At 40.5% G+C, this 26,280-nt stretch overlaps 1 protein-coding gene across 1 annotated transcript in view; it reads right to left on the bottom strand.

The window, feature by feature from the left end:
* The window catches only part of TBC1D8 (TBC1 domain family member 8), a 50,348-nt gene that overhangs the window by 8,410 nt on the left and 15,658 nt on the right, over window positions 1–26,280 (bottom strand). The window contains exons 3-11 of the mRNA XM_057374863.1: window positions 21,781–21,899; window positions 20,276–20,504; window positions 16,327–16,567; window positions 8,823–9,030; window positions 7,465–7,659; window positions 6,092–6,274; window positions 5,559–5,709; window positions 4,310–4,524; window positions 3,484–3,601 (exon numbers count right to left, since the gene is read on the bottom strand). Coding sequence (XP_057230846.1) covers window positions 3,484–3,601; window positions 4,310–4,524; window positions 5,559–5,709; window positions 6,092–6,274; window positions 7,465–7,659; window positions 8,823–9,030; window positions 16,327–16,567; window positions 20,276–20,504; window positions 21,781–21,899 — 1,659 coding nt within the window. The remainder of the gene's footprint in view (window positions 1–3,483; window positions 3,602–4,309; window positions 4,525–5,558; window positions 5,710–6,091; window positions 6,275–7,464; window positions 7,660–8,822; window positions 9,031–16,326; window positions 16,568–20,275; window positions 20,505–21,780; window positions 21,900–26,280) is intronic.

The following is a 26,280-nucleotide window of genomic DNA, read 5'->3' as shown; positions in this document are numbered from 1 at the left end:
TTCCTAACTGTCCCAACCACTCTTTTGAAAAGGAGCGGATCTAGGTTCTGGTTTAGCAACTAGCTCAGGTCTGCTTTGTCAGCAGTTATTATAGAATCAATATAGTTTTTTCTCACTGAAGTGGACTGTGTCTACAAACCAAATCTGCCACATAAGGGATTAGACCAAAGACACTGTAAGTCAAAAATATTCCTGAACACAAAACACAGTTAGCTTTTCAATTATTTTGCCTTTCAAGTTATTTCATTTTTTCTTATAGTCCATATTCTGCTAACATCAGGAGACAATTTTAATTGCTGAGACATATACATCCCCAGTCTCAAAWCTTCTGTTGTCCAAAAGCTGAATATAACCTGGACAATTTGTGGCAGAGAGCCAGCATCTTCTGCCTTAGCATACAAATCACAGGGAAAAAAATAGCTATGGCATTTCTCTGTCTTAGAACCTTTCACCTTAAGCCACAAAGAGCTTCTGCTGATGACTGAGCAAACATTACAGCACCACAAATCAAAAACAAAAGCCTGTGGACATGCAAAAAGCTTTTGACAAATACATCAAGCACGATGCTTTGAAGAAAAAGCCTTCCATAAGATCGAAGAAAACAGGCAAAAAACAGACTGGAGTTTCTCAACAGAGGGCAGTTCTTGTTGGGTTTTTTTTAATAAGCTTAATGCAAACAATTTAATAGCCATAGTTAACACAGACCCAAAAAACAGGGCTGGTTTTAGAGGTATTTGAAGGAAGCCAGAGACACATAGGCAAGACATATAAAATAAACCATTCCAGATTCAGAGACAGCACTGGCAAAACCAGTGGTTTTAAAGGAACATGCAATGCTGCCCAGATCTTTCACAGATCTTCTTACAATAACTGTTGGCTATAGATGAAAGCCAAGCAGATGTATTCAAAGGGACTTTTCTGTCCATTTTTTCATTAGGCTSCCAGAAAACATGAAATCTGAGCAACTGAATCTGTATTACAGCATGAGACCATGATGAGGYAGGAAAATACCAGGGCATCTATTTGAAAAATTATGACCTTAGATGCAAGATAAACGACAACTTCAGGACTGAAAAGGCAAAACAGAGACATGAAATAAGATTTTCAGCGTTTCAAGAATTACAGTGTCAAGAWGATGATGCTCAGGTACAACTCAGGACAACTCAGGTAAAGTGAGGTAAGATGGCCTGCTGGTTTAATGCAGGAGATGCAGAAGTCATGGTAACKGAGAACAGAACACGCCTGACCCTTGCCACCATTCTTGGACCAAACAAAACTTGTTTGTATCCTGCAGCTACCTGCCTATAATTTCCTCTATGCATTGCAGAAAGGAGAAGTACAGAGGGAATTCCTGAAGGAGGAGCCCTGCCTGCAGGTTTTTCCTATTTGCAAGCAGTGAAACAATGAAAAAGCTGTGAAAGGACAGAGGGGTCACAGCTGGCAAGGCTGAAGGAGGGAGACACTCATATGATCAAAGTAAAAAGATTGACTAGGACTGAATTGCCTAAGTTTTGAAAGGAAAATTTATAACTAATTAAATAAACACACACATAAATAAGTAGAAGATTTTGAAACTGATAAAGAAAAKATCTGAGACAAAATGGAGTTAAGAAGGCCTTTTATAACCAAGGTCATTAATTTAGTAGCTGTTTTGACTGTAGAGACTACTGGCTGACACTGAAGAGGAAAAGCACAGTGASAGGTAGTAAGGTCAGAGATGGCCAAAGTTATAGAGAGATAAAAATTYGGACAACAGTGTTGGCAGGGCAGACAAAAAGGAAAAGCTGGGTCTTGGAAGTGTTACACAGGAAGAAACAATACAAAGTTTAGACAAGAGCTAGTTGCAAATCAAAAAAGAAGGTTGACTGAAATGCAGAGCCAAGAACACTAACTCAAGCAACAGGAACTTGAGAAGGGGCAGGGTGGAGAAGATCAGTAGCACCGATTYGGGCACATTAAGTTCTAGGGTAAAGCAGAGCTGCAGAAATAAGTGYTCAGTGAAGCAATCATGCTGTAAAACTGCACCAGTGCCACTCAGCCAGGGACAGCAGGGCAATTTCCAAGCTGAAGCTTCTGGCTCTTCACACTGTGGTGAGCCACGGCAGTAGACAGAAACAGTACTCTCTCCTTGAGGTACAGAGGGCAGGAAAACAGGGAGACAGGACAACCAGAATTCTCAGCACTTAACATAGGCTGTAGCCATGGCAAGTGACAGGTAAGATACAAAACCCAAATTAAGTACAACTCAAGGCAGGCATATGGTTGGCCAAGTAAGACAGCTCACTAGGCTGGGTGGAGAAAGCTATTCAAGGGCAACAACCCAGGAAGCATCAAAATTATGAGTAACCCAAAGTGYGCTGAGGATATCTAGAAATGCATGAGTATAGCTAAAGCTGTACTTCTCCTCTCATCAAGGAAGAACACAGACAAACATGGAAGTCAGTTATCAAAAGAGCTGTTTAAAGTCATGTTTGGAGACAAGAAGAAAAATTCTGTGAAGTGGGACAGTTACAATGCCCAGTCCACTAGCTGAAAATACCAGTGGCATTCAAAGCACCACAAAACATGCTGAGCATCCAGCTAACTTTGGAATAGATCAGCTTTAACTTACTTTCTTGCCAATTCAGTGACAAGACAGAAACAGTGTCAGGAGGGAGGTATGACAATCCCATCCTTCAAGCAAAAGACTGGAAATCTTCTCAGATGTCTCCYTCTACTCCCCAGGCAGCACAAGAGTGTCCAGACCATTTTCAGCTCCCAGAACCATTACTGCCAGGGATTCCCTCCTCACCTCCTCACACGYGACCCTGGTCCCTCCCTTTGCCACAGCAGATGCTGTAGCTAAGGACTGAGGTTAGCATTTCTGTAAGGGATGGAAGTGACTGCAAAAAACAAACATGGCTCAGCCCCTCTCCTTCTGTGGGTTAGGCAGTTTACACATCAATGTTAAACATAATGTTACTATATAGGAGACACAGCACACAGAGTGCACGGCACATTTTGCAGAGACACTTGTATCAGCCCTCATTACAAAGGGCTGGTGTAGATGCAAGCCTGAACTGCTCCAGCAACCAGGCAATTCAGACAGATGACAAATAGCTACACCAGCAGATCTTTCCTAGGTTCTTCTTAAACAGCTCAAGTCTCTGAAGCTGAACACTGAAGCTGAACCAAGACCCACAAGCTCTTYTATTTATATAACAGGCAAAAGTGTCACAACCTTCTGACCAACAGGAAAGAAAGAAAAAAAAACAAACTGTAAAGTTGAGCATGTATTTATAGATCTTGTAGCTCAAACCCTTCAAACCAAAACCAACCCTGGCTGGAATCTGAGCAGCCACTGCTGCTGTCCCTGTACACGTCACAAGTAGATGGAGCACCTCATCCATGGGGTCTGGACCCCAGCTGACCCTGAGCATTTATGCACATCTGTGCCACATGGCTGCCCCTTCCCAGTCTGAAAGAAGATGGACATGAGCTCACCTATCACTCGGTGGTTGAAGTAATCCGGCAGCATTCGCTCACACACAGCAACCAGCAGCCAAAAGGCTTCTTCCTCTTTGGCATACAACAGCAACACGGAGGTCAAAATATTCATAGACTTACAAGGGCAAAGAARAAGATGGGATTTGTTAGTGACAGCAAATCCTACTGACAAAAGATTGTGGCTATTTTTATAAAAAGAAAACTAGCCTAACATGATGCAAAGAAATTAAAAAAAAAACAGCAAGAGAAAGAGATAATAGACAGCAAAYACATAATTGCAATCCAAAGGCATAGTAAGTTTTCCAAACTTATGTATTATGTTTTTCATAAGAGCAATAGGAAATAATAGAAAAAGCACAGTACTGGATACTGTAAGATGTTTTGGGGCTGTTTTCACTGCCTCTCTTCCGGTAGCAGGACCAGTATGCTGTTAATCAGAATTCAGGGAAGTAGCCAGCTAGACAAAGTACTTTTATCATTTATCATCAGTTTTGGAAGGAAAGTGGCAGACGTGTTCATTAAACCTCTGCCCCAGCGCACTACATAAATCTCATCTGTGCAGGCCAGTTTGCCCTGCGCTGCTTCCAAGTATTGTCCAAGAAATGTGCTTTTGAACAAACACAAGCATCAGAAACATTTTTCCTCTTCGTGTAACTCTAAATGCATTTTGCAAAATGCTGAAGGAATACTGTTGTTAGGACAGAGCCTATTATTTTGATCATTATTGATCAAAAGCATCCCTAAAAGCATTCTCAAGAGAGTAAGAGAGTGGCAGGAGGGTGAAAAAAAATCAGGAAGCATTATCCCGCTGGGAATTTCTCACCTGGCAGTATCCTATTTTGGGGTTCCGGTGTGCGTACGCCGTGAGCACCCTCCTCAGGGCCGCTATCCCTGTCTCGCTCTGGAAGGCCGGGTGCTCAGGCAATGAGCGGTGCAGATCACGCTCRATCTCCTCTGTTGCTATACAGCACTTGCCCATGGATGCCTCCACCAAATGCACGTAGTACCCAGGATGTGAGGCGAGATCTGTCTCTGCGTCTGAGGCAGCAGAAGGAAGAAACAGGAAGATGGGAGTGGATAAGGACAATGCTAAACCTAGTGTTGTGGGAATTACTGGCCAATATAAGCAAGATGGTTTTCTCCAAGGTCTGTGAATATCCAGACCTAAAAGAGAAAGCCCTAGCAGAATACATGTCCTGAAAACAAAATGAATATTAGCAAAGCTTACACAACACTACATCATTCAAAACATCTTCATCGAGGTAAAGGTGTCTCCAGCAGAAAGGACTGGTTTGGGTTGGAAGGGACCTAAAAGATCATMTCATTCCAAACCCCCTGCTGTGGACAGGGACACCTTCCACAAGAGCAGTTGCTCAAAGCCTCATCCAGCCTGGCCTTGAACACTTCCAGGGATGGGGCATCTACAGCTCCTCCAGGCAACCCAAGTGCCTCACCACCCACACATATTACTGGAAGAAACATACTCAGTACTGTTCACATCCTTCAAGGAGGAAAAGCTCCATTTACACATTGCTGAATATGCCATATATTGGATTAAAGGCTAAACTTGAGGTCACATCATAGGCACATTCTGTCTCTGCCAGATTTGTCGATGAAATGAGTTGTTTTTTCCATCTCCAGTTTCTGTAAGCCCTGCCAACATTCAGGAAGAAGCAGGAGCAAGTCTGCCGACTTTGAGATATCATTATTTTCAGCAGTAATCTGATTTGTCTAGGGCTAACTCAATATTTATACTACAATCTAATTGCTGCTTGAAGATGAACATTGTTTTATGAAAACATGATGCTAATTTTAAATTACATAGATTACAAAGATGTTATTTTGGTTCTTCTGCACATCATATGATATCATCCTGAGTTAAAACTTTTACAGATCTACCTTGGTATTTCCTTGCATATATTAGTTCAGTTCAGATCATCTCTCTTCTTTAAGTAGTAGTATGAATACCATGAAAAGGACATTTAATTGCCCTTGGGAGATTTCTTGCCTAAATATTTTGCCATGTCCAGAATCAGATGATGCCTACAGCCAACACTMATAAGCATACCCACCTGAGAAAAGCAGCCAGAGTTTGCCTCTTAAGGATTCGGGAATTCCCATGGCAACGAGCTTTCTGATTTTCTCTGTGCGAAACATGCACACAGTTCTGCCATATTCTACAAAATGGTCATCCCACAGGCTCTCTTTGATTTGCTCCCTAGACTGGGAACAAGAAGATATATATTTGAAAGAACAGATCATGTGCATGTGAGAACTGGTAAMCAAAAGCATTTCACATACTAGAAATTCCACAACGTATTTCCATTACCAATGGAAAGGGGAAACCTGCTCTAAGGACTACAACTTTMCCTACTTTGCATATCCAATTCATTGCAAAGGGACAAAAATTATAAATATTCACCAGAATTAAATGGGGGGAGGGAGAAGGAAAAAATCCAAGCAAATAGAAAAGCTGTTATCTGGTATCTAGCTTCTCCAATATAGAGTGTATTTTACTAAAAATGCCTGTTTGAATGTAACCCCAGCATTTTTAAAAACAAAACAAAACATAAAACTCCCACAGCTTTCSCCAAATATTACATACCTTTCCAAAATCAAGGCCTGACATTCCTGAGTGATGAAAGTCTGACCTTARTGCTTCTGCATTGAGCAAGTAACTGTTCTCCTTTTCACATTCACTTCTCTCTTTCCCTTGTGAAGCCTCTGTCCCCAGACATGCCGGCTCATCATCCCCCAGCATGCACGTGGATCCAAAGGCAAGGCTGTTCTGTAATGCAGAATCAAAGTGGTAATGACTGAAAAGGCTAAGGACTACATCCTCAACTATCCTCAAGACACAGAGCTGGGTCACCCTTCACCTTTTGCATCAAAACCTTTAACACCTTTCAGGAGGAAAGATCTTACTCAATAYTTTATACAAACTATCATTTATTTTCATGTCAGGTTGGGAAAAGGGCTGTTATTTTAAACAAAAAGTTGTCAACCAATGTTAAGTGTCCTTGATGATAAGCTACCAGTCTTCTACCATTAGGATTTGAAAGACAAAATCACAAAACAATTTAGGCTGAAGAGAACCATCTTTTTAAACCYCGTGCTCAAAGCAGGAGCCCTCAGACCTGGTTGCTGTGGATTGTGTCCAGTTGAGTCACTCCAAGAAAGCAGAGTGCACAGCCTGTCTGGGCAGTCGGGTCTGGTTCTGCCCACCTGTGAGAGGAAATCTCTCTCTTTTTATCTGTTTGGATTTTTCCTTGCTGCATCTTGAGGCTGTGGTTGCTCGCCTTTCAACTGGCATATCATAGAAGAGTCTGCCTCTATCTTCCCACTGTCTGGTGGAAGACTGGCTGAGGAAGCCCTGCTCCTTCACTTCTCCTTATAAAGCATGTGCTCCAGCCCCCGACCATCTTGCAGCCCTCCACTAGGTTTACTCCAATTTATCAATGCTTTTCTTGTGTAGCGAAGCAGAGTCAAAACTGGAATCAGTATTCCTGATCAGCCTCAGAAGTGCTGAACAAAAGGGAACAGTAACATCCCATGACCTGCTGGTTACAATCCTGCTAGTATAACCTGACATYGGGTTGTCCCTCTGCATTTTAAGAGCACGCTGCTGACTTACAATCTCAACTTGTTCACTATGACTCCTACACCTTTTCTACATGCCTGTTCTCCAACCAGCCAGTCCCCCTCTCYTTACTTTGCCAGGTTTCACATTTGCTTTTACTGAACTTTGTGAGATCTCCATCAGCCCACTCCTCCAGACTGCTGAGGTCTCTGTGAAGGGCAGCCCAGTTGCCAACCATGGTCCCTGCTCTCTCAAGGTGTCAATCACGACTATGCTGTGAGTGTCCTCTATCCCAGCAGGCATTGGCTCAAGATCAACTTGGGGACCCCCCAAAGAAGACATGACAGTGGACCAATGGATAAACATATTGAATTAACAGTGAAATGTAAGTTCAGTACCTGATTGTTATTTTGCAAGTTGATGCAGTGCAATGAGTTGCTGGAGTTCACCTCTTTTAGCCTCTGGAGTAGGTTCTCCACCAAAATATCCCGGTCCTTTAGCTCAATGAACTGAAAGGCTGTCTTGCTYCTTATGCTAACAATGATGGGATTCGGGAGAAGGCTTGTGTCCTCCATTTTCTCTATACTGATTATCTTTTGCAGAGACATTACAGAAAATACATTAGGCACCACAGCCACAGAAACATCTTTGAATATKCTACRTGTACCAAAATGTACAAACATAKCATTTCATATGCCTGCTTTAAATGYGGTTATTCATATTGGCTTTCCTTGATCAAAACCATCCTACTGCCTGAAGTTCATGGTATCTTTAGAAGCTCAAAGCAGATACCAAAAAGTATCCCAGATGACTTTTTCTTTCCAAGCTATTTTGCATCCCTCTTCTGGATAGCAGACTGAGGGAAAAGATAAGAAAGGGGTATATAATTAAAAAAAATATTTATAAAAGGATGAACTTGATCAAATTCTGGGAGTGAAGGAGGAAATTTACTTTCCCACCTTTGAAGATACAGTAAAACAATTGTTTTGTTAATTTTGATTAAGTATACAACACTGTTCTCATATTGCTTTCTGTTCCTGCAGCAGTGGCAGGTAAGTTCCTACTGTTAGGATATGATTTGGATATTACATTATTATTAGTCGAGGATGAAAGGAAAGCTTTAATTAAGAGATCATAACAGCCTTGTATTCAGAGCAGATCAGGCAGGTGTTAGTTGACAGCTTCCTTCTCCTCTTCTACTCCCACCATCTTCCCATGTGCTCTCCCCTCCACTGAAATTCATCTCTTGATTTCATGGAAATTTGTCAGCTCATCTTTGCATCCATAACATACCCTCTTTCTCTCTTCCCTATAGCTTTGCAAAGTATCCATACGTTTGTCAGAGGCTGTCTATGAAGGGAGAGCTTCAACACTTGTGTTGATCCCAGGCAAGGATGCTTTATATCACTGGAATGGGTCCAAGCTGGTCTCCATCAACATCAAGCTGGATGTAGGTGTTTGCAGATCTGGGAGGGGAGCCCTTTCCAASTCTTCGGCCAAACAGACTCTGCTTTTGCAATGTTCTGTCCTGCTGCATTACCTGTCCATACTTCACTTAAAGGATGGTGTTGTATCACCCATATTTTTAGGAGCTCAGGCCCTAATGAGTCCCAGAACAAGCTATACAACAATCCTGTAGGCAGGATACACCCTACTCTTTTCCATCAAACAATACTATGCAGATAACTCAAATGGCAATGGAGGCTTAGGGCAGAAAAAGGCAGATAAGGACCCAAAATGAAACAAACAACYCTACCTCTCTAAGTGGGATGATAACAGTGCAGCAGCCATTTTCTTTGCTGGCAAAACAGATATAACTGTCTGAAGTATACATCCTCCCCGCTGTGTGACAGCGACTGAACGGCGTCCAGAGCGAACAGTCCACAACTTCATGCAGCTTCTCCTTCCTGGGCAATCTGAAGAAGGCCCGAAAGAATTCATTCTGTGCTCTGGCTTCAAGATCCCTTAAGAAAAAGCAGCAAGATCCCTTAAGAAAAGAACGAATCACAAGATCCTGAAAGCCAGGACATACARTGTGAGGTTCATTTTTCCTGTTGGCCTCACCAAGAGCAAGGAACACAGAATAAAAACSCTGTGCACAGCAATCTTCAGTGCCTATGTGAACAGAGCACTAAATGACCAACTTTGAAATACATTAAATGAAAAACATTATCAATAACTGCTTGTTTAACAATAAGGTCAAAAGCAACTAGTATAGTAACTAGGAAGGGAAAGTACACTAATTTGAATCAGCTGTTTTACTGGTTTGGATTTTTTTWAAATCATTATTTAGCCATGCATTTTCTACGGCTGCTGTGTGACTCTACAGACGCAAAGAATTACAAATTTCAGTGCCCAGGAGATAACTAAATCTTTCATCTGATGAAGGTATATTGAGCAGTGGAGATCAGATTAATGTTCCTTGTTTCCCTTCACAGTAGCATTACCAACATCACCCCAGGGATTTGTACCGGCACCCAAAAGTAATGCATTTACTCAATGAGTACTTCCAAAGGGGTCATTATTTGAAGTGTTAATGATGGTGGCATTTACATGATGGAATCCTTGACTTGCACAGGCATCAACCTCAGAGAGCCCTCAGAACAGTTTCAAAACGCAGAACAGTTTCAGGTCACTTACAGATTCATATGGGAATAACAGCACCAGCCACATTCAGTTGGAACTTGGCTTCCTTCCAGCCACCCATCCACATTTATGKGGAAAGAAAAGTTTAAATAAACAAAACTTTCATTACTGAGCTCTGGRTACTTATTTTTCTTCTCCTTTCTTTATGAAGAAGTCTGCAGTAATTYAGAGAACTATGCAATTACATTATAAACAGGCCATGGCTATTAGTGCACCAACAGCAGCTCCAGAAACATTAGGGCTTAAATTCTGTAATTTTATTTACTACAAGTAAATTTTTCCTAGCATGATTCACCTTAGGGAAAAGGGAAAAAAAAAAAAAAAAAAGCTTGATTTTGTGCCATTGAAAGAATTTAAAGCGTGGGCTGAAGCATAACAGGGAGTGGTACCTTGGTACTGTAAATCCCCTCTCCACTCCTTCCTTCACCCTCCTCTTCTGCGGACACCTTCCCTCTACCCCAGCTCTGCTGTTAAAATATAAGTTARGACAAATGAAGCCACTGTCTCTGTAGGTAAATCAATTGTTTGTTTGGGTTTGGGTTTTTTGCAGTTTARTTTAATCCACAGAAAAAGACATAGMCATGTGAAACAGGGAGGAAGACAATCCAGAACAAACTGAGACCTGAGAAGGGAGGATCTGTATCTGCAAGCAACAGAAAAGACAGAATGCGCTCAACCAGCGTTCAGCTTCTGTTTCCTTCTCAAGCATTATCTTCCTTAATAATATTATCCAAAGAAAGCAGACAAATAGTCTCCTGTTTTTACACAGAGAACAAAGAGAAACTCTCTTTGTGAAGAAAGACAAAAAGGTTGCTCCTGAACTAAAATTCCACAGCGAGAGCAACTCTGATAAGTGCCTGCAGCGATCTGCTATTGTGACAAAGCTGGATCAGGATATGCCTCCTAGTTAACTCACCGCTAAAATATTTTCCATTTCTGCACAGCACAGATGAACGCTGCTGATAGCATCTGTAGTCAGGTCTGGTAGAGCTGTGCTCTCCTGCTATTGTGCTGAAAGATAAGACCCTCCCCACATCTAGTCTCGGTTAGGAGGATTTCTAGACCTTTAAGTGAAAAGTTTTATAGAGAAGAGTGGCCTCCATTGAAGCACATACTGTTATTTAAGAGCTGACTGTTTCCTATGCTCCAAAATCTGAAACTTTCTGAGTTTTCAGGATTTTGCTGCATGTCTCTGTGTGGGGTCCATGTGCAGGGCCTTTCAGACAACAAGCCATAGGATTTTAAACTGAARAAGAGTGACATTCTCCACATCAGAAACTAAGTAAATTCACCAGCTGTATYCACTCCCACTCACACTGTACTGGTGGAAGGCAGCCAACCCCAACATCCCTGGAACTGCCTGTCCCCCCATGACTCACACACAGGCTCACACAGGGACACCACAGAGATCACACCACAGCCAGGGCTGCCCCAGAAACAAGTGCTGCAATGGGCCCGCCTGCTTGGAGGAGGGACCCCAGAATGAAAAATGACAGCAGARGGATGAGATACTGTCAGCACCTACCACTATGGGCTCAAACAAGAGATTTTATTCCAAAGCTGAACACCACAAATATATTTTCTGTTAAGCAGGAAAATTTTATGGCTTAAAGGCTTCCCCTCATAAACACAGCCAAACAAAATTAGAGTTGGTTAAAAAAAAMCTCCAACTCACAACTGTAAAAAACCCACAAACAAATTTAGCTCCAAAAATGAGACAGACAACTGTTTAAATATGATACAACAAAGATGGCCCACATCACCAGCTCCCATAGCTTCTATTCAGAGTTTCACAATACCTCCAACACCAAAAAGAAATACAACTTTTCTACTTGCACCCCTACCTGTTTGAAAATTTCTCCTCTCACTTAACAATTACCACRTGGGTTTGATTATTAAGCAAATGCAGCACACTGAGTGGTACTCAACAAAAAATAAGAAAAACCATCCCTATGTAAAAATAGTGTTAATTGAGTATTTACACAAGCATCAGAAGAATAAAAGGTGAGAGGATACAACTGCCTTGTTCCCTACTTTTCAAAAAACTCAGCAATTCCTTCCGAGCACAGCTCTCAACTTGCATGTTACAGGATCATGGAYTGCCTCCAACTCCAGCACTTCAAAGTGAACGGCAAGCCTGAACTGCAGTAACTCCTTGTGCATGACCGCCACGTTACCTTCCTAGAGTTTTAAATCAAAGGAAATAACACACACAAGACTAACAAAATGCCTAAAAGTATCAGGATGCTTAAAATGCTGTCCTCACTGTCAAATGTTTTTCTATGCTTTAAATCCAGCAGAAGCCAACTTGGCAAGATTTTAGCTCTGCTGAGTCACTTTTTGCCTRTCTAAAATATAAACAGACTTGTTGACCTCTTGCTTCAAGAGACTGATTACTAGATTGCTCTTGCTATTTAGACTCCAGAAAAACAGATATTTTAGAAATAACACATCTAACAATATATGCCTTGTTTATTGGAAGAACTGCTGAATTTGTGGGGGAAGAAAGGCTTCTTAYAAGCAAGCCAGATGTTATCTGAGAAGAGCCAATATGGACTTGTCAGGACACATGTAAACTGAGCATCATTCCCTTACACAGCAGGAACACTAGACCTGTAGAGGAAGGAGTTGCAACAAATGTTTTAGCCAAAATTTATGAAAGTTTTGATACATCGTCTCATGGAATTAATAAAACTAGAAGTGACAAAAACTGTTGTACCAAGTCAGTTGAAAAAGAGTACCTTACAATGMAGCCCCTTCAGGGCTTTCTGGTAAATTGGAAGGTTGTACCAAGAGGACCCCCTTGGGAATCTGTTCTGTTCAATGTCTTCAGCAACCTGTGTGATGGATCAAGAGCTTGTTGCTTGATCAACTCTTGATCAACTGCTCAAAACTTGCACTTGATGGAGCCTGGTAGAGGCTAATGAAAGTAAGAACAGGATCAGATTGATTTATATTCTTAATTGTAAGGGATGTTGTGGAAAAAAAGGCATTTAAAATATTTTCAGCAGTACATCATAAGCTTCACAAATGCAGCCATGGAGATGAACTCCACCAGGAGCCATCCCCTGGAGTTACACAGGATCACAGACTGAACAAGAGCCAACAGCCTTGTGCTTACAGGAGGAAGAGTAGCACTGTGCTGACCTGCAGAAGTGCATGACTGCAGCATGGCAGTCACAGAGCTGCAGCAGAGACAGTCACGCTGCTTCTGTCCTGGTCAGCACTGGTGAGGTTTCTGGGGCAATCCTGTATGCCTGCCTCCACAGGGTATCAGTGATGAAYGTCCAGAGAAGAGTGACCAGAATGGCTGAGATCTGGACTGAAAAGAAAATGCTGGCAGAAGTAGGGCAGTGCAGCTTGAAAAAAGAAAGAGAAGATACACATCAACCTCCAAATACACAAATGATTGCTCTGAAGAAAGAAAGCACATCTGATCTCTTTGCTAGTAAGGGGTAAAACAAGAAGTGACAGACTCAAAAAATGCGAAAGATTCAAGTTAGACCTCAGACTTCTAAAAGACAGAACAGGGAAGTACTGATATAGATCCTGATACACCCATTACAGCAGATCCTTAAAATCACATTAGGCAATCACACAGAGATAACCCAAACCCTACCTTTTGCCACAGAGGTGCAATAAAAGGAGGTTCTTTCTAGTTAAGTTTCCCTTGTTGCTCAAGGTTTAAAGCATTCTGAGATTCCCTCTCTGAAGGAATTAATGCAAATTGAAGTGACATTTATGACTTCAAACAGTTTCCATTGAGCTTAGCTCAGTGTTAACAACCTTCTTTGCCCTCACATGAAGCAAAATCATTCTCATCGGTAATTCACAGTTAAACACTAAGAAAAGAAACTCATGTGGTTAGATACTGGGAAAACATACCACGCTTTCAAAATCTTTTTGACACCAGCACTAAAGCTTTTAAATTGTGGGTTCTGCTCTGGAGAATTTCTCACTACATTTGAGAAAAGCAATGGGTATTTTTGCATMCTGAAGGAGACGGAAATTAGAAGTATAAAAAACCTATACCTGAGACTGTTGCAGCCTTCTTTTTAAAAAAGAAAAAATAGTTACCATATGTGTTCCAGTAAAATTGTACGGCATACGCATATATCTGCAAGAAAYGGCATTTGTAGGTACCAAACACCTCAGCTTTACTTTGCTTTTTATGGCAATTWTCTCAATTGCCATTAATCCCTTTGTAATCCATGTTCTGTGTCTTATAATTTCATTAAATAGCACAAAAATTGCATGGTATACCATAATATAATTCGTGTCACAGGCTGYGCACCTAATCCCATGGCCTCTCCCACCCCTCCACTGCTCAGCAAGATGATCCCAAGAGCCTCAGGAGTGACAAAGATTTATAGTTTTCAGAATGTAGAATATACACATCATGATAGCCCTGAAAATGTATCTTTTAAAAAAATATTGAAAAAAGCCTCTCACAAAAAAGAAAGCACAGCAAACAAAAGTCACCTACAGCAACTTCATTAATTTGACGGAGCTGGAGTAGTCCCAATGATGTGTGTGTCTGCTTTCATTTTCATAGATTATTATTTGCTTCCAAATTGTGCACAAGAATTAACAATAATAATTATTAGAGGGAATGTGCTGAGAGGAAAGTAATTGTTCTTACAGTACTACAATGGCTTCGAGAGAAAAAGCAGCAATAAAAGCTTCACACATCAAAAAAAGCACAACATCCCCYCAAAACATGTTAACACAAAAAACCAGTTTCTCCACTCTTCAACCTACAGTCTTGCTTAATTACCTTCCTTGAAAGTGGTTGCTGAAGTGGGACAAAGGGCACCAGATACAAAAACTTATACAACCACTACCTAATCCCTGCAGAGGTAATGGAATTYTGGCATCTTCCATGTTCCTTTTTCTGTTATCCCAAGTCACAGCACAGGTTAGACAACATCTCGATCTGGCAATCTCCAGTAAATATATTTTTGTCCTTCCTTCTCCTCTGTTCCTTCAACTTTTTTTCTTTAGTTGGAARGAAGGAGAGAGAGAACCTGTTTGAATAAACATGTGGGATGGTTTCTCCTGCTTGACTGCTAACAGTCATACTACTTTTCAAAAATGCCACAAGGTACTTACAAATTGATTCCCTGAGAGCCCCTTATTACAGCATATTACTAAGCTTATACTTTTCTTTGCAACTGTAATTTTACTTTCTTTCCATTCAGTCAGTACCACTGATTCAAAGACTATTTTGGGAAGTGATAATGACAAAAATTGGTAGATGCTGAAAAATATCACCCCCCAGGTTTTTGTTACATCTCCTCTGGATTTCTTCCTTGCATCTAACTTTTCAKCCCAAAAGCAGGAAGAAGTGAAATGGTAAAGCATGGAAATGGGGTGAGATACAACCTATCAGAGCCCTACATTTACTAAAGTATATCCCTACAACTCTTGAGCCAAAAGCCTATGGTGTTAAAAACAACCAGTTACACATAYAGTGTAGAAACAACAGTAGCTCTTGTATTCCAAGGAACCCTGGCCATTAAAAAAYGTTTGCAAAGACATTTATGGTTGCTCACCACCATGTTACCTCAACTGAATTCTTCGACATCATGGATGAAATCCTGGTGTCAATGATTTTCCTTATTGTGTGTACATATGAAATTACAGAGGAAGTCCATTTTGGTGTTTTAAACTCCATTATGAAACTTTGCAGAAGGGCTTAGCTGAGATGTATGCCCACCACTACTGTAAAAATGTCCCTCGGAAATAATGAAATGGCTATTTGTCTCCTTTTTTAGGGAAATTATACCATGCATTCCTTAGGTTTTAGTCAGGAGGCAACACCTGAGTGATTCCCTTCAAACCCCTGGCAGAGGGAGAGGAAGGAAGAGCAGGGAAGGGCATGATTCAAGATGAGATAACCTCTCCACTCACATCCCATTCAGAAAAGAAGTATTTTAAATCAGCACCTTAACCTTGATGCCCCAGGCAAATTCCAGTTTCATCCTGCCCATCTAAAATTCCTCAGGGCAGTTTCCCTCCTCCTTTCTCACAGCAGCAAATAAAACACAGAGTTGTGTGTTGTGCTACCAGCAGAGAAATAGCCATCAATCTTTCCCTGAAAGTCCAAAGCATTTCTGTAGTGGGAGAGGAACGTAGAGATGCATTTCAGGGATGCAGGGATAGAGCTGACAATAGCAATATCAAAACTGTGTATTTTTTAAGTCCTGSTTGCTAAGTTGGCTATGGCAATCACATTACTGGGAATTCCATGTTCCAGACATGATCAAAAGCAGTAATTCTAGAGAACTGAAGGCACTCCATTACTAAAATTATAAGCAAAAAAATGCTGCTCTTGAGGGAAGATGGAAAATATCCCTTGCTTCAATCTATCTATGGGGAACAGTACTTTTGAAACATATTAAGAATAAAACAGTGTTGTTTAAGTGAACAATATAAAGTGGAAAAATATATATTGCATACAAGTTAAAATGCACYTTTTGGATACACCATAACACATTATGATGTCTCTTCCATGCCCAATCAAACAAAGCTTTGAAATCTTAACCAGCTAACATATCAAGCCATGAATCCTACTATTGAACCTCTGCTCATAAAACAGCTTAGCTTTTTACCTCTTGGTAATCTGRGTAGGATCTTGCAGGCCTGGATCCAGTTCAAAGATTTCATTATCCAGCAGCCTTCGGAGTGTCACATCTGCCAGTTGCTCCATGATCCTGAAAGCCTCGGCAATATTGAGGAACGTGGAGAAATCGCGCTCTTTATTTGCTGTAGTGACACGGACTGTGTCTGTCATGAAGACATTGGAGGTTCTTTCGAGTTTCTGGACCTCAACCCAAGGAATGATAAGTTTCACTGCAATCCAAGAGAAAAGCAGAAGTGGGCTGGAAGCTCTGCTAATATTTTTCAGATTTGGGAAATAATCAAATTCAGAATGAAATGCATACAACCAGAGGGAGAGACAAACTAGAGAGGAGAGACATACATTTATAGTAAAGACCAAGCACATGCTGAAAAGTCTGTTACGACTCTGCATTCAATCTCACCCACACCAGAAGACGTGTCCTTTCCAGAATCTCTCCCTCAAAATTTTAAGTATTTTTACAAAAAATGCTAGACTGGGGAGTGGTGCCTCTGCAGAACATCTGTAATCCACTGTGCTCCTGACTACTTGACAAGTAATTTCTGCAGCCTGCTTCCTCACCACCAGAAGAAACAGTTCATTTCCAGAGTACAAAGATAATAGGGAAAGGCTTTGTAATCASCCAGAAAGAAAACTGTAGGCAGGTGGAAAACCAATTAAATGCACAGTTACTTTAGCTTTTAAAATAAAGCTAACTCCCATCTGAAAGGAAGCTTTTGCACATGGAGACTGCTATAGAGTTTAATTACTACTAAAAACAGGACATTAAAAAMAGATGTCTAGGCATTGGGATCTTCCCATTTTGGTTACTTTTTACTGAAAAGATGCACAGGCACATCTTGCCCTAAACATTAACTAYAGTCATTTATAGAGAACAAGAAGTGCAGGACACTGTTCTCTATATTTAAAGCTGTTGAGTCATATAAACACAAGTGGTAAACAGAATCAGCTTACTTTAGATAACTACTGCAGGATGTTACTTGCCTCTCACATGAATCTCTGGGTAGAAATTAGGCTGGAAAGGACTTCAAAATAGATTAAATTTCTTCTTAACAACTGTTGGAAGCTTCCCAGGGTTCTCTGTGCCAACAACATCAAGACTACACCCCCTAACATCCCTAGCTGGTCTCCCGATACCAATAAAGCAATAAAAAGCAGTAATAACAAACATTGTCATACATATATATATATATATGACACTTATCCATGATCATTAATTACCTAAGGAGCTACCCTCAGCAAGTTTTCAGTACTACATGAACTGCAGCTGTCAAGATTATTTGCAGATTACATTTTTTCTTACTTAAATAAAGCACAGCTGCATCAACATGCACAGACTGTTACAAATGGTCATAAAATCATCTGTACCAGCCCAGCCAACAGAAGAAAGATTAAACAATGCTGTAGGAACAGCACTGCTGTTCAGGCAGGTCAAAGCCACACAGGCTCTACAGTGTTGGTTATAGAAACAGCACAACAGCCTGTATGGGACCCAAGCCACTGATAAAAGGTGCAAAGTCTTCAAAGTTTCAGAAAAACACAAGTTAAAATAAAAAATGCGAAGAAACCTTGGCACACCCTTTCAAGCTATCTGACAATCTAAGCCTCTGAAATCTTACTAATACTTTGAGGCTTTGATTTTTTGTCCTGGAAACGATTCTCCATGGAGTTTATATTCACATAAGCCATAAATTAATTTCATGAGAAGTTGAAAACAAGTTCTAATATTGCATTCCAGGTCATTTCTACACAAAACGAAATAAGAAGGGAAAAGACTTGCCAGAAGCAGAAGACTTAACACTTTGCCTTTAAAGAGATTTCAGTCTACAATTTGGGGGSACTTGTATAGAGATAAAAAACACAGTTAAGAACTCATTTTATTGCAAGTCATATATTGGGTTTTTTCTCTGTGCTGAATTAAAGAACACAATAAATGTGATTTCTTAGCACTATTTTCAAGACCAGATTTAACCAAATTTAATTTGTGATTGCTACCTGAGAAAAACAGGCAATGAGAAAAAAGGCAAAATTCACTTGTTCTTCATGGAATCAGCATCAGCTTCTCAAACAGTAAMAGCTGGAACTATATTAAGTCTAGATTATTTCCTACAATACGAGTATTTAATAAATGTGACAAAATGCTAGCCCATAAACAGAAGTAAATTGCTTTATCATAATCTAGAAAGTGGGAATCATTTCAGCATATATGCTGCTTCACACTGAGCTGAGAAAGTTTGTTTAACCAAAAGAAAATTCAGGGGTATTTCTCACATTTCCTTGCAAATGTATGGGGACACGAGGGCAACACAACTGACTACAACAGTGAATGAACAGTGTATTTTCCATAGTCCAAACAAAAAGTTGCAAACATGTAATTGTTTGTTGGGTTGGGTTTTTTTTTTGCATTTTCATAATGAATATTACTAAAGATATGAGAAGAAATCTCTTTTTAAACAATACAGCRTGACACTGTACTTCCATTATCATTTAATAAYCTGAGGTACTGCATTAACAAAATTYCTGGAACAATATAAAGGGCTTTTYTTTCTCCCCCSTCCTAYSTCTGTTATTTATTGTTAATAAGTAAATAAGTATCATTTTTGGTTTGTGTGCTTTGGCAGACTGGCTATCTCAGATTTAATGAGAAAAAACCTGCAATGATAACAAGAAGAAATGATTGACAAAGGATATTATTTAATACTAACCATAAAACAAGGAGTTTAAACAAGAATTCACATATCTAGTACRTATCAAGAAATTCCATTCTACTCTTCCCAGCAAAATTCAACTTTTGTTTTTATGATGAATAACGAACTTACCTGCAYTTCAAATATAACTCCTCCACCTTTTGCTAGTATGACAAAATAATTTGCTTGAAATAATAGAAGGGAAGAAAGGACCTCCAACTCTAAACATGTCTTTGTATGTTTTCAGATTTCAAAATTACGACTTAATATCTTCCTTAAGATGCACTTCATTTTTAAACCTACAGCTATATCTMAATATTAAATTCAGATGGAATAGGGCAAAGTTTTCCTAATTGCTGTAACTGACAAATAGTGTTATATTTATAGCAGTACAGGCTTCTACTGCTAACCTTGTTTTAAGTTGCAGCAGGATGAACAGGCATTAAAAGGTTAGCAGTTCATGCACAATCTTACTAAACAGAGAAATGCTGTTAAACAGCTACATTCATTTTTACCATCTTATGTCTGTARCTTTCATTTTTACCTTCCAGTATCTATTCTGACAGGCTTTTCATAACCACAGGATTCTTTCTCCATAGAGGAACATCACAACCAAATCCTTAGAACTTGCTGAACCACCAGAAAGTCTAAAAAGCCCCARGACACACTTCTTGTGACCTTACTGCACTGCTATTCAGAAACACAGACAAATCCCTAAATTGCTGTTGTTTTTCCTTAAAAGCTCAGAATTTTCACCTGGCTCTCCAGAGCACATTCCTTTTATGCTTCCTGGGGTATCTTCAGGCAGACAACTCAGGCATCCCTGGCTCCACCACCCCTTCACTTACCACAGTGTGGTGATGCAGTGACGGCTTCCCTGCCAGCAGAAGGGACCCATCCTTACTCACTATTTCCAGCACTAAAAGTCTCTATTTTAGAACCTGTAGGATGTCTGCTACATTTTAAGGCTGCTGCACCATGCCAAAAAGAAGAACCAGACAGCAACTGTGTCTGCRTGCTCTTGCAGTGTCATTTTTATTACTAAATTCACGCTAAAATACAAAGGCTGAAGTGAAAACTAAACAGGATWTTTCAGCTGAACAACTGAAAACTCAGAAATTAAACTTCAGAGGTGAACTCATAAGGCTTTTCATAACAATCCTGGCTATTCTTGCTTTTAAATGTAGTTACATTTCTAATCTTTCCCCAGCATTCTTATGCATTTACACTTACRTTCTTTGCCCAGGAAGAAGGAATAAAAACAGAGATGATTGATGCTCAAATAAAGCCAGCCTTGCCGAGGAACTTTTCCTTTCCAACAGCAACAGGAATAATAGGTGATCAACTTCTCTGCTTCAGGAAAATTAAATCTGGATTCAAATTTCACCAGGGCTTCTCGGAACTTCTCGGGGTCTTCCTCCTGCTCAGCGAGCTTGCTGCTYGTTTCCTCTGCAATCAGCGCCTGAGTCCGGAACAAGACCACACATCAGGATAAAGCTAAGGCACTCACACTCAGGCAAGTTGCTACAAGCTRCCCATTCAAATTTCAATAATGCAATCCTTTCTTATAAAGAAATTCCAGTCAATTTACAATTTTCACAAATGGAGAAATTTCTCTGSTGCTTGCATATCTCATACATTTTAATGTTCCCAAAGCCTTCCTTTCCTTATAATTTTTTCAGTGAGTCTGGCAGAACCATATCTCTACACTTTCACTATGACTTATGATTGCTCTTTGTTACATACAGAGCAAAAGTCGAGCAACAGTTGTGTATATTGACCAGAACCATTACAAACGTAGTTTCAAGAACATCTACATAAATGTAATTAAGATTCCAAATTTTTAATAGTGGTATTACAACAAAGGAGTTAGGCATGCATTGCACCATGCAGACAAATAATCCATATGTTACAGCACCTAGTATAATATGCAAGTACCAAGCAGTCCTAGTACTCCAAAAGTCAACAGTATGTGCAAGGGTTCAAAACCTGGACCTAACATTAACTGTTAACCAGAAGAATTTTAAATATGTTTTGTGCTAGGTAACAAGCTGTCACTGTGTTATCAAGAGAGATTAATTGTATTTGGTATTTCWGTGTACTTAAGACAAAATGCCTTTTTTTTAAGAAAGCAGGATAAAAACTAGTCTTTGTACAGTGATCTTTTGACTCTGTCCCCTTCTTCTCCAGATTCAGAGCCCATGCAGCTCACAGGAGCAGGGTTGAAATTCACCAAAAGCATTACATTCCTGCAACATTTCCAAACCAGAGAAGGGGTTATAGGCAAAAGAGAACCCCACAAAAACTCTTAGCAAGGAAAAGCTTGCAGCAGGACCTGAGGTACAGYAGTCATTAGTGAATCCACCCCCACCAGTCATCACCAAGCTCCTCTTAGAGCTTGGTAGAGCTTAGAGTATGTATTTCATTAAAAGTAGAGCTCAGGACATCAGGCTTTCTAATTTCTTCCCCACATGCCATTGTTATTTTTAATCTGGTTTATGGTCACAAAATTCCTTTACTTTTAAAATTCTTTAGCCTTCCAATGGGATGTTCATTTCTCCAACCTTGTGGTGAGACAGCAGATTCATGTGCTGGCCACATCAGGTGCAAGAGTCACATAGAAAACCAGTAACGTTTAGGTGGTCAAAACCAATTACAAATGACAACTTCATGTCATTACTTCTAATAWACCATAAGTAATAGGGCAGGGGAGGGTGAAAGTGAGACAGACTCCTTACCTTTACTTTCCCTTTGACAAAACTAACAATATCTTCTTTATTGTCAAAYACAGACAAAGTATGGAGCAAGTTTTGTTCCAGCCATTCCCAGTGCTGGTTTATTTCCTCAGCAGTGGCACCTAGAAAAGCAAAAACAGTACATTGAAACTAGTTCTACAAAACAAAATTGAAAGGAAGGAAAAAAGGTAATAAAATGCACTATTTCATAAATTCATTATGAGAAACTGAACTTTCAACCTCAGAATTCTTAGCAGCAGACAGGTCAAAAAGGTCTCATTCATAGCTGTACAGTTAGAGAAAAACAAAAACCTCATTGTTTTAGAGAATTAATTTTAGTGCTTTTAGTTTTACCTTCTCGAATGCTCACAGCCAGCAAATGCTGAATTAAAAGCCAAAGCAGAAAAACCAGCAGARCTTCATCCTGAGCTGCTAGTCTGCAGCTTATTCTGATACGACGTTCTGTACGTGGCCACTGGAAACCTTTGATTTATGCCCTGTTCCCAAAAATCCCTGATCTTCCTTTCTCCCTCTCTCAATACACACATGCACACCCTTTGAGAGGAATGCAAAGCTCTCTATAATAAATAAAGTACCTAAAAAAAGAGTTTGGTTCAGCTAACACCTAAAGGTTCTACAAGAGCACATTTCTACAGTTTGGGGAAGAAACAAAGCAAACAAATATTTGACTTATACAGCTTTCCACATCTTTAAARCTTCTTTCTCTAAAGATCTGAAGCRTTTGCTGGTTCTTTAAATTCAATGTGCTCACACTAACTCCAGAAATAATATTWCACTCACTACCTATTTGYTTTGGCTCTTTCTGCTTGAAACTGAATTATGTCTGCATGACCCGATCACAGAAAAGTCATAGCAAGATGGGCACCATGCAGGGCCATCAAGGGAAAATCTGTCCCCTCCAAATCTTACTGGTCAGTAATTAGGCATCATATGTTAAAAAGTAAAGGCAGTAATAGTCGCTTCCCTTAGTGCTTTGCTTGTGGAAGAAAGAAGAGAATAGTTGCATGTAAGAGACATAAAAATCACACATGAATATAATAATAAAACTAATATCAAATAGAAGACCCATTATCTCAAGATTTGTTTTGTGTGTACATCAGTGATAAATCATGTTGCCTCACAACAACAAAAAATGATTATTTTAGGTAAGGATTTTCCACTTCCCTCTGATCTGTTTTCCATGCATAATGCCAACTGGCAGGGAAAACTTCCAAGCTTTAACTTCCCTGACAGGAAGGTCTTGTAATGGAATGCTTAAATATCATTAATCAAGGTTAAATTAAGATTTAAAAAAATCATAAAATTAGAGACACTTAAATGTTGTTTAGGTAAAGAAAACAAATTACAGAAATGTTTAAGAACATCAGAAGTACAGTAATTTTATACTGAAATGGCTGCACAAAGCAAATACTGAGTTGAATTTTTATTTCTGAGCAATCTAAAACATACCAAGTGTATGGGCAAGCTGTCAGGCTGCCTCTTGTGAAGTAAGCTGCGAGCAAGATCCCTTTCATARAAGCATCCACGCTGCTGGGACTGCTCCGAGCCCAGGAAGCAGCTATATCCCACAGGGACTGCTGCAATCTTTCCTGCCTGCCTCCAGGGTTTCTGCTCAAATACCAAAAGATCATTTTGGCCCTTCCATTTTGTCAGGCCAACTCAACTTYTTGAATCCCTTCTTTATTTCTAATTTCCATTTCATAGTCTAAAGTTGTCCTGTGATTTGACCCAAGCATTGTCAATCTCTTCCTTATTTCCATTCCTTATTCCTCCTCCTGTGTCGATGCTCTACACAGCATTTTATTCCACCTTTTACCCACCTCCTTCATCTGCTCATGCTAAGTGTTTTGTCTAACCACTGCCTCATTCCTCAAAATCTTTTCTTTGAATCCAGTTCTCACCAACCCCTTTGCTCTCCTCTCCTAAAATATTTTTTGCTTGACTGGGACTTGAGTTTCTGTTTTGCTTGTGAGCCTACTGAAAGGAAAATTTTAAGTGGCTCYACACAAGCAGTGAGGTTAGATTTTTTTTTTCCTGTACTGGTGTAACATGATTAACCATTTAGATTAAAACATCTCTGACAGAACAGCMGTGCAGGAATCAGACTTACAAGCAGCCCTATGAGATTTGCAAATGTCTGTAACACGGATATGACCCTTATGCATATATTATYACTCCAACCTTCAGCTCCTGAATAGAGGACTGCCAACATACAATGAAAAATGTCATTTTAATTAACTGCCTAATGACATGATGGCTATCCACAATGAATTCACMCTGGGAGACTGGAAGGAGTTCAGAGAGCTGCTCCTTGCCCTCACTATACAACAGCAGGACCTYAATTTGACTCATTGCTCCTTCCAAAGCCAACAAGAGACTCCTAACACCCTGTTTGCATTAAATGCCTCGCTCACACAGGGCAGAGCTGGGTGAGCAGYGATGGCCACTTCTGCGTGAGTAATGTCCTCCTCCAGCTTCCCAAGAAGGGACTGGGTAATGTTCCTCTGACTCCTATTGCCAGCTCTCCCCTGGATACTCATGTCAGGGTTTCACAGCAGCAATATTATTCACAAACAGCTTCTGCTGCCATGGTTCTTTATTTCTGCACAGCTCTGGCAACCATGTACGTTCTACCCACACAGTACACAAAACAGACCCCTCTGCTTTCTGCTCTATTACTATAAACYTCATTTTCTCAGGGATGAGCATCCATTCAGAAGAGTCAAAGAGAATTATAGAAAAAGTTAATCATGTAACTTTGTCTCAGCAAAATCTYWRSCMWTYCMAMCMRGSMARRKTKKYMWTTKKWRWTYCMWYWAAAAAWTKRAAAAAAAAAMCCYWAMMAAAAAAAAATTCTCTGTGGACAGGGCAAGGAACAGCCCCAGAAAGGAGTACTGCATATGTTCAAATAATCAAGAAGCCTTGATGGCAACACTTTTCCAACAAAAGCTAACTGGCTTCATCACAGGACTGTAATAGCATGAAGCTCTTAAATTTCTCCATGAGATGGCATTACTTAAATATAAAAAGGAGGCAAGTAAAGATAGAAAGCACAGAACAATTGCAAAACAAAGAAAACCTAGCCAAAAGAAAAATAGCACAAATAGACTTTACGCAAGCTTCTTCACACACAGGGAAAAATTCCCAGTATTAATGGGAAACATGCAGAGGGATTTCTGCTGAACCAAGTCAAAATGGTTAGATTCTTGCACAGAAGAAAGGTTTAGGGTGAATATACAGACTGACTCTTCCATTTGAAGGACTACTTTGTCAAACAMTTTCAATAACATGTCAACATTTATATTACCTAACTATTTTATGGCTTAATCTGTATAAAAAAAGAACAGAATAGAGTATTTTCTACAACATCTACAACATYCTACAGATCTTCAGATTTACAGATTCTACAGATCTACAACAATATACAATGGGAAAGGTTGAAAAGGAACACAATGGGTCATCTGGTCCAATCTCCCRGGTAAAGCAAGGTTATCCCAGAACACATTGCACAGGTTTGTGTGCAGATGGTTCTTGAACGTCCCTGGTAAGGAATGTCCCTCTCCGGGCAATCTGTTCCAGTGCAGTCATGCAGTTCCATGGTCACAKTAAAGTTCTTCCTCATATTCAGGTGGAACTTCCTGGTCATCAGTTTCTGCCCCTTGCCTCGTGTCCTATTGCTTGGCACCACCTAGAAGAACCTGGCTGCATCCTCTCGGCACCCTCCTTTTAGATACTGATAGACAAGATGAGGTCCCCTTCTCACCCATCTCACCTCGAGGCTGAACAGGCCCAGCTCCCTCAGCTTTTCCACATAAGAGAGRCTCTCCAATCTCTTACTCATCTTTGTGGCCCTCCACTGGACSTGCTCCAGGAGCTCCATGTCTCTCTTGCACTCAGACCTCAGAACTGGGCACAGCACTCCAGATGTGACCTCACCAGGGCTGAGCAGARGTACAGGATCATCTCCCTTGACCTGCTGGCAGTGCTCCTCAGTGGTCCCCAGGACACCATTGGCCTTCTTGGCCCCAAGGACACACTGCTGGCTCACGTCCACCAGGACCCCCATGTCCTTCTCCACAGAGYTGCTTTTCAGCAGGTTGGCCCCAGCACTGGATGGTGTATTCCTTCCCAGGTCCAGGACCCTGCACTTGCCTTTGCTAAAATTCAGACATTTCTTTGTTCAACCCTCCAACCTGTCAAAGTCCTTCTGAAGGGCTGCACAGCACTCTGGGCCATTGGTCACTCCTCCCAGCTTTGTGTCACCAGTGAATTTGCTGAGGAGGTATCTGGTTCTTCACCCAAGTCATTGGTGAATAAGTGGAACAGTACTCGGCCCAGTATTGAACCTTGGGGACAGCACCAGTGTCAGGTCTCCAATCAGAGCCCTCTGGGCTCTGTCATTGAGCTGTTCTCAATCCACCTCASTGCCCACTCACCCAGCCCACACTCCCTGAGTTTGCCCATGAGGATGCTGTGAGAGGC

Source organism: Malurus melanocephalus, unplaced genomic scaffold, assembly GCF_030028575.1.
Source record: "Malurus melanocephalus ecotype Western Australia unplaced genomic scaffold, MMel_1.1 scaffold_234, whole genome shotgun sequence".
Taxonomy (NCBI): domain Eukaryota; kingdom Metazoa; phylum Chordata; class Aves; order Passeriformes; family Maluridae; genus Malurus; species Malurus melanocephalus.
The sequence above is the reverse complement of the archived record's forward strand: the minus strand, read 5'-3'. Positions and strand labels throughout refer to the sequence as shown.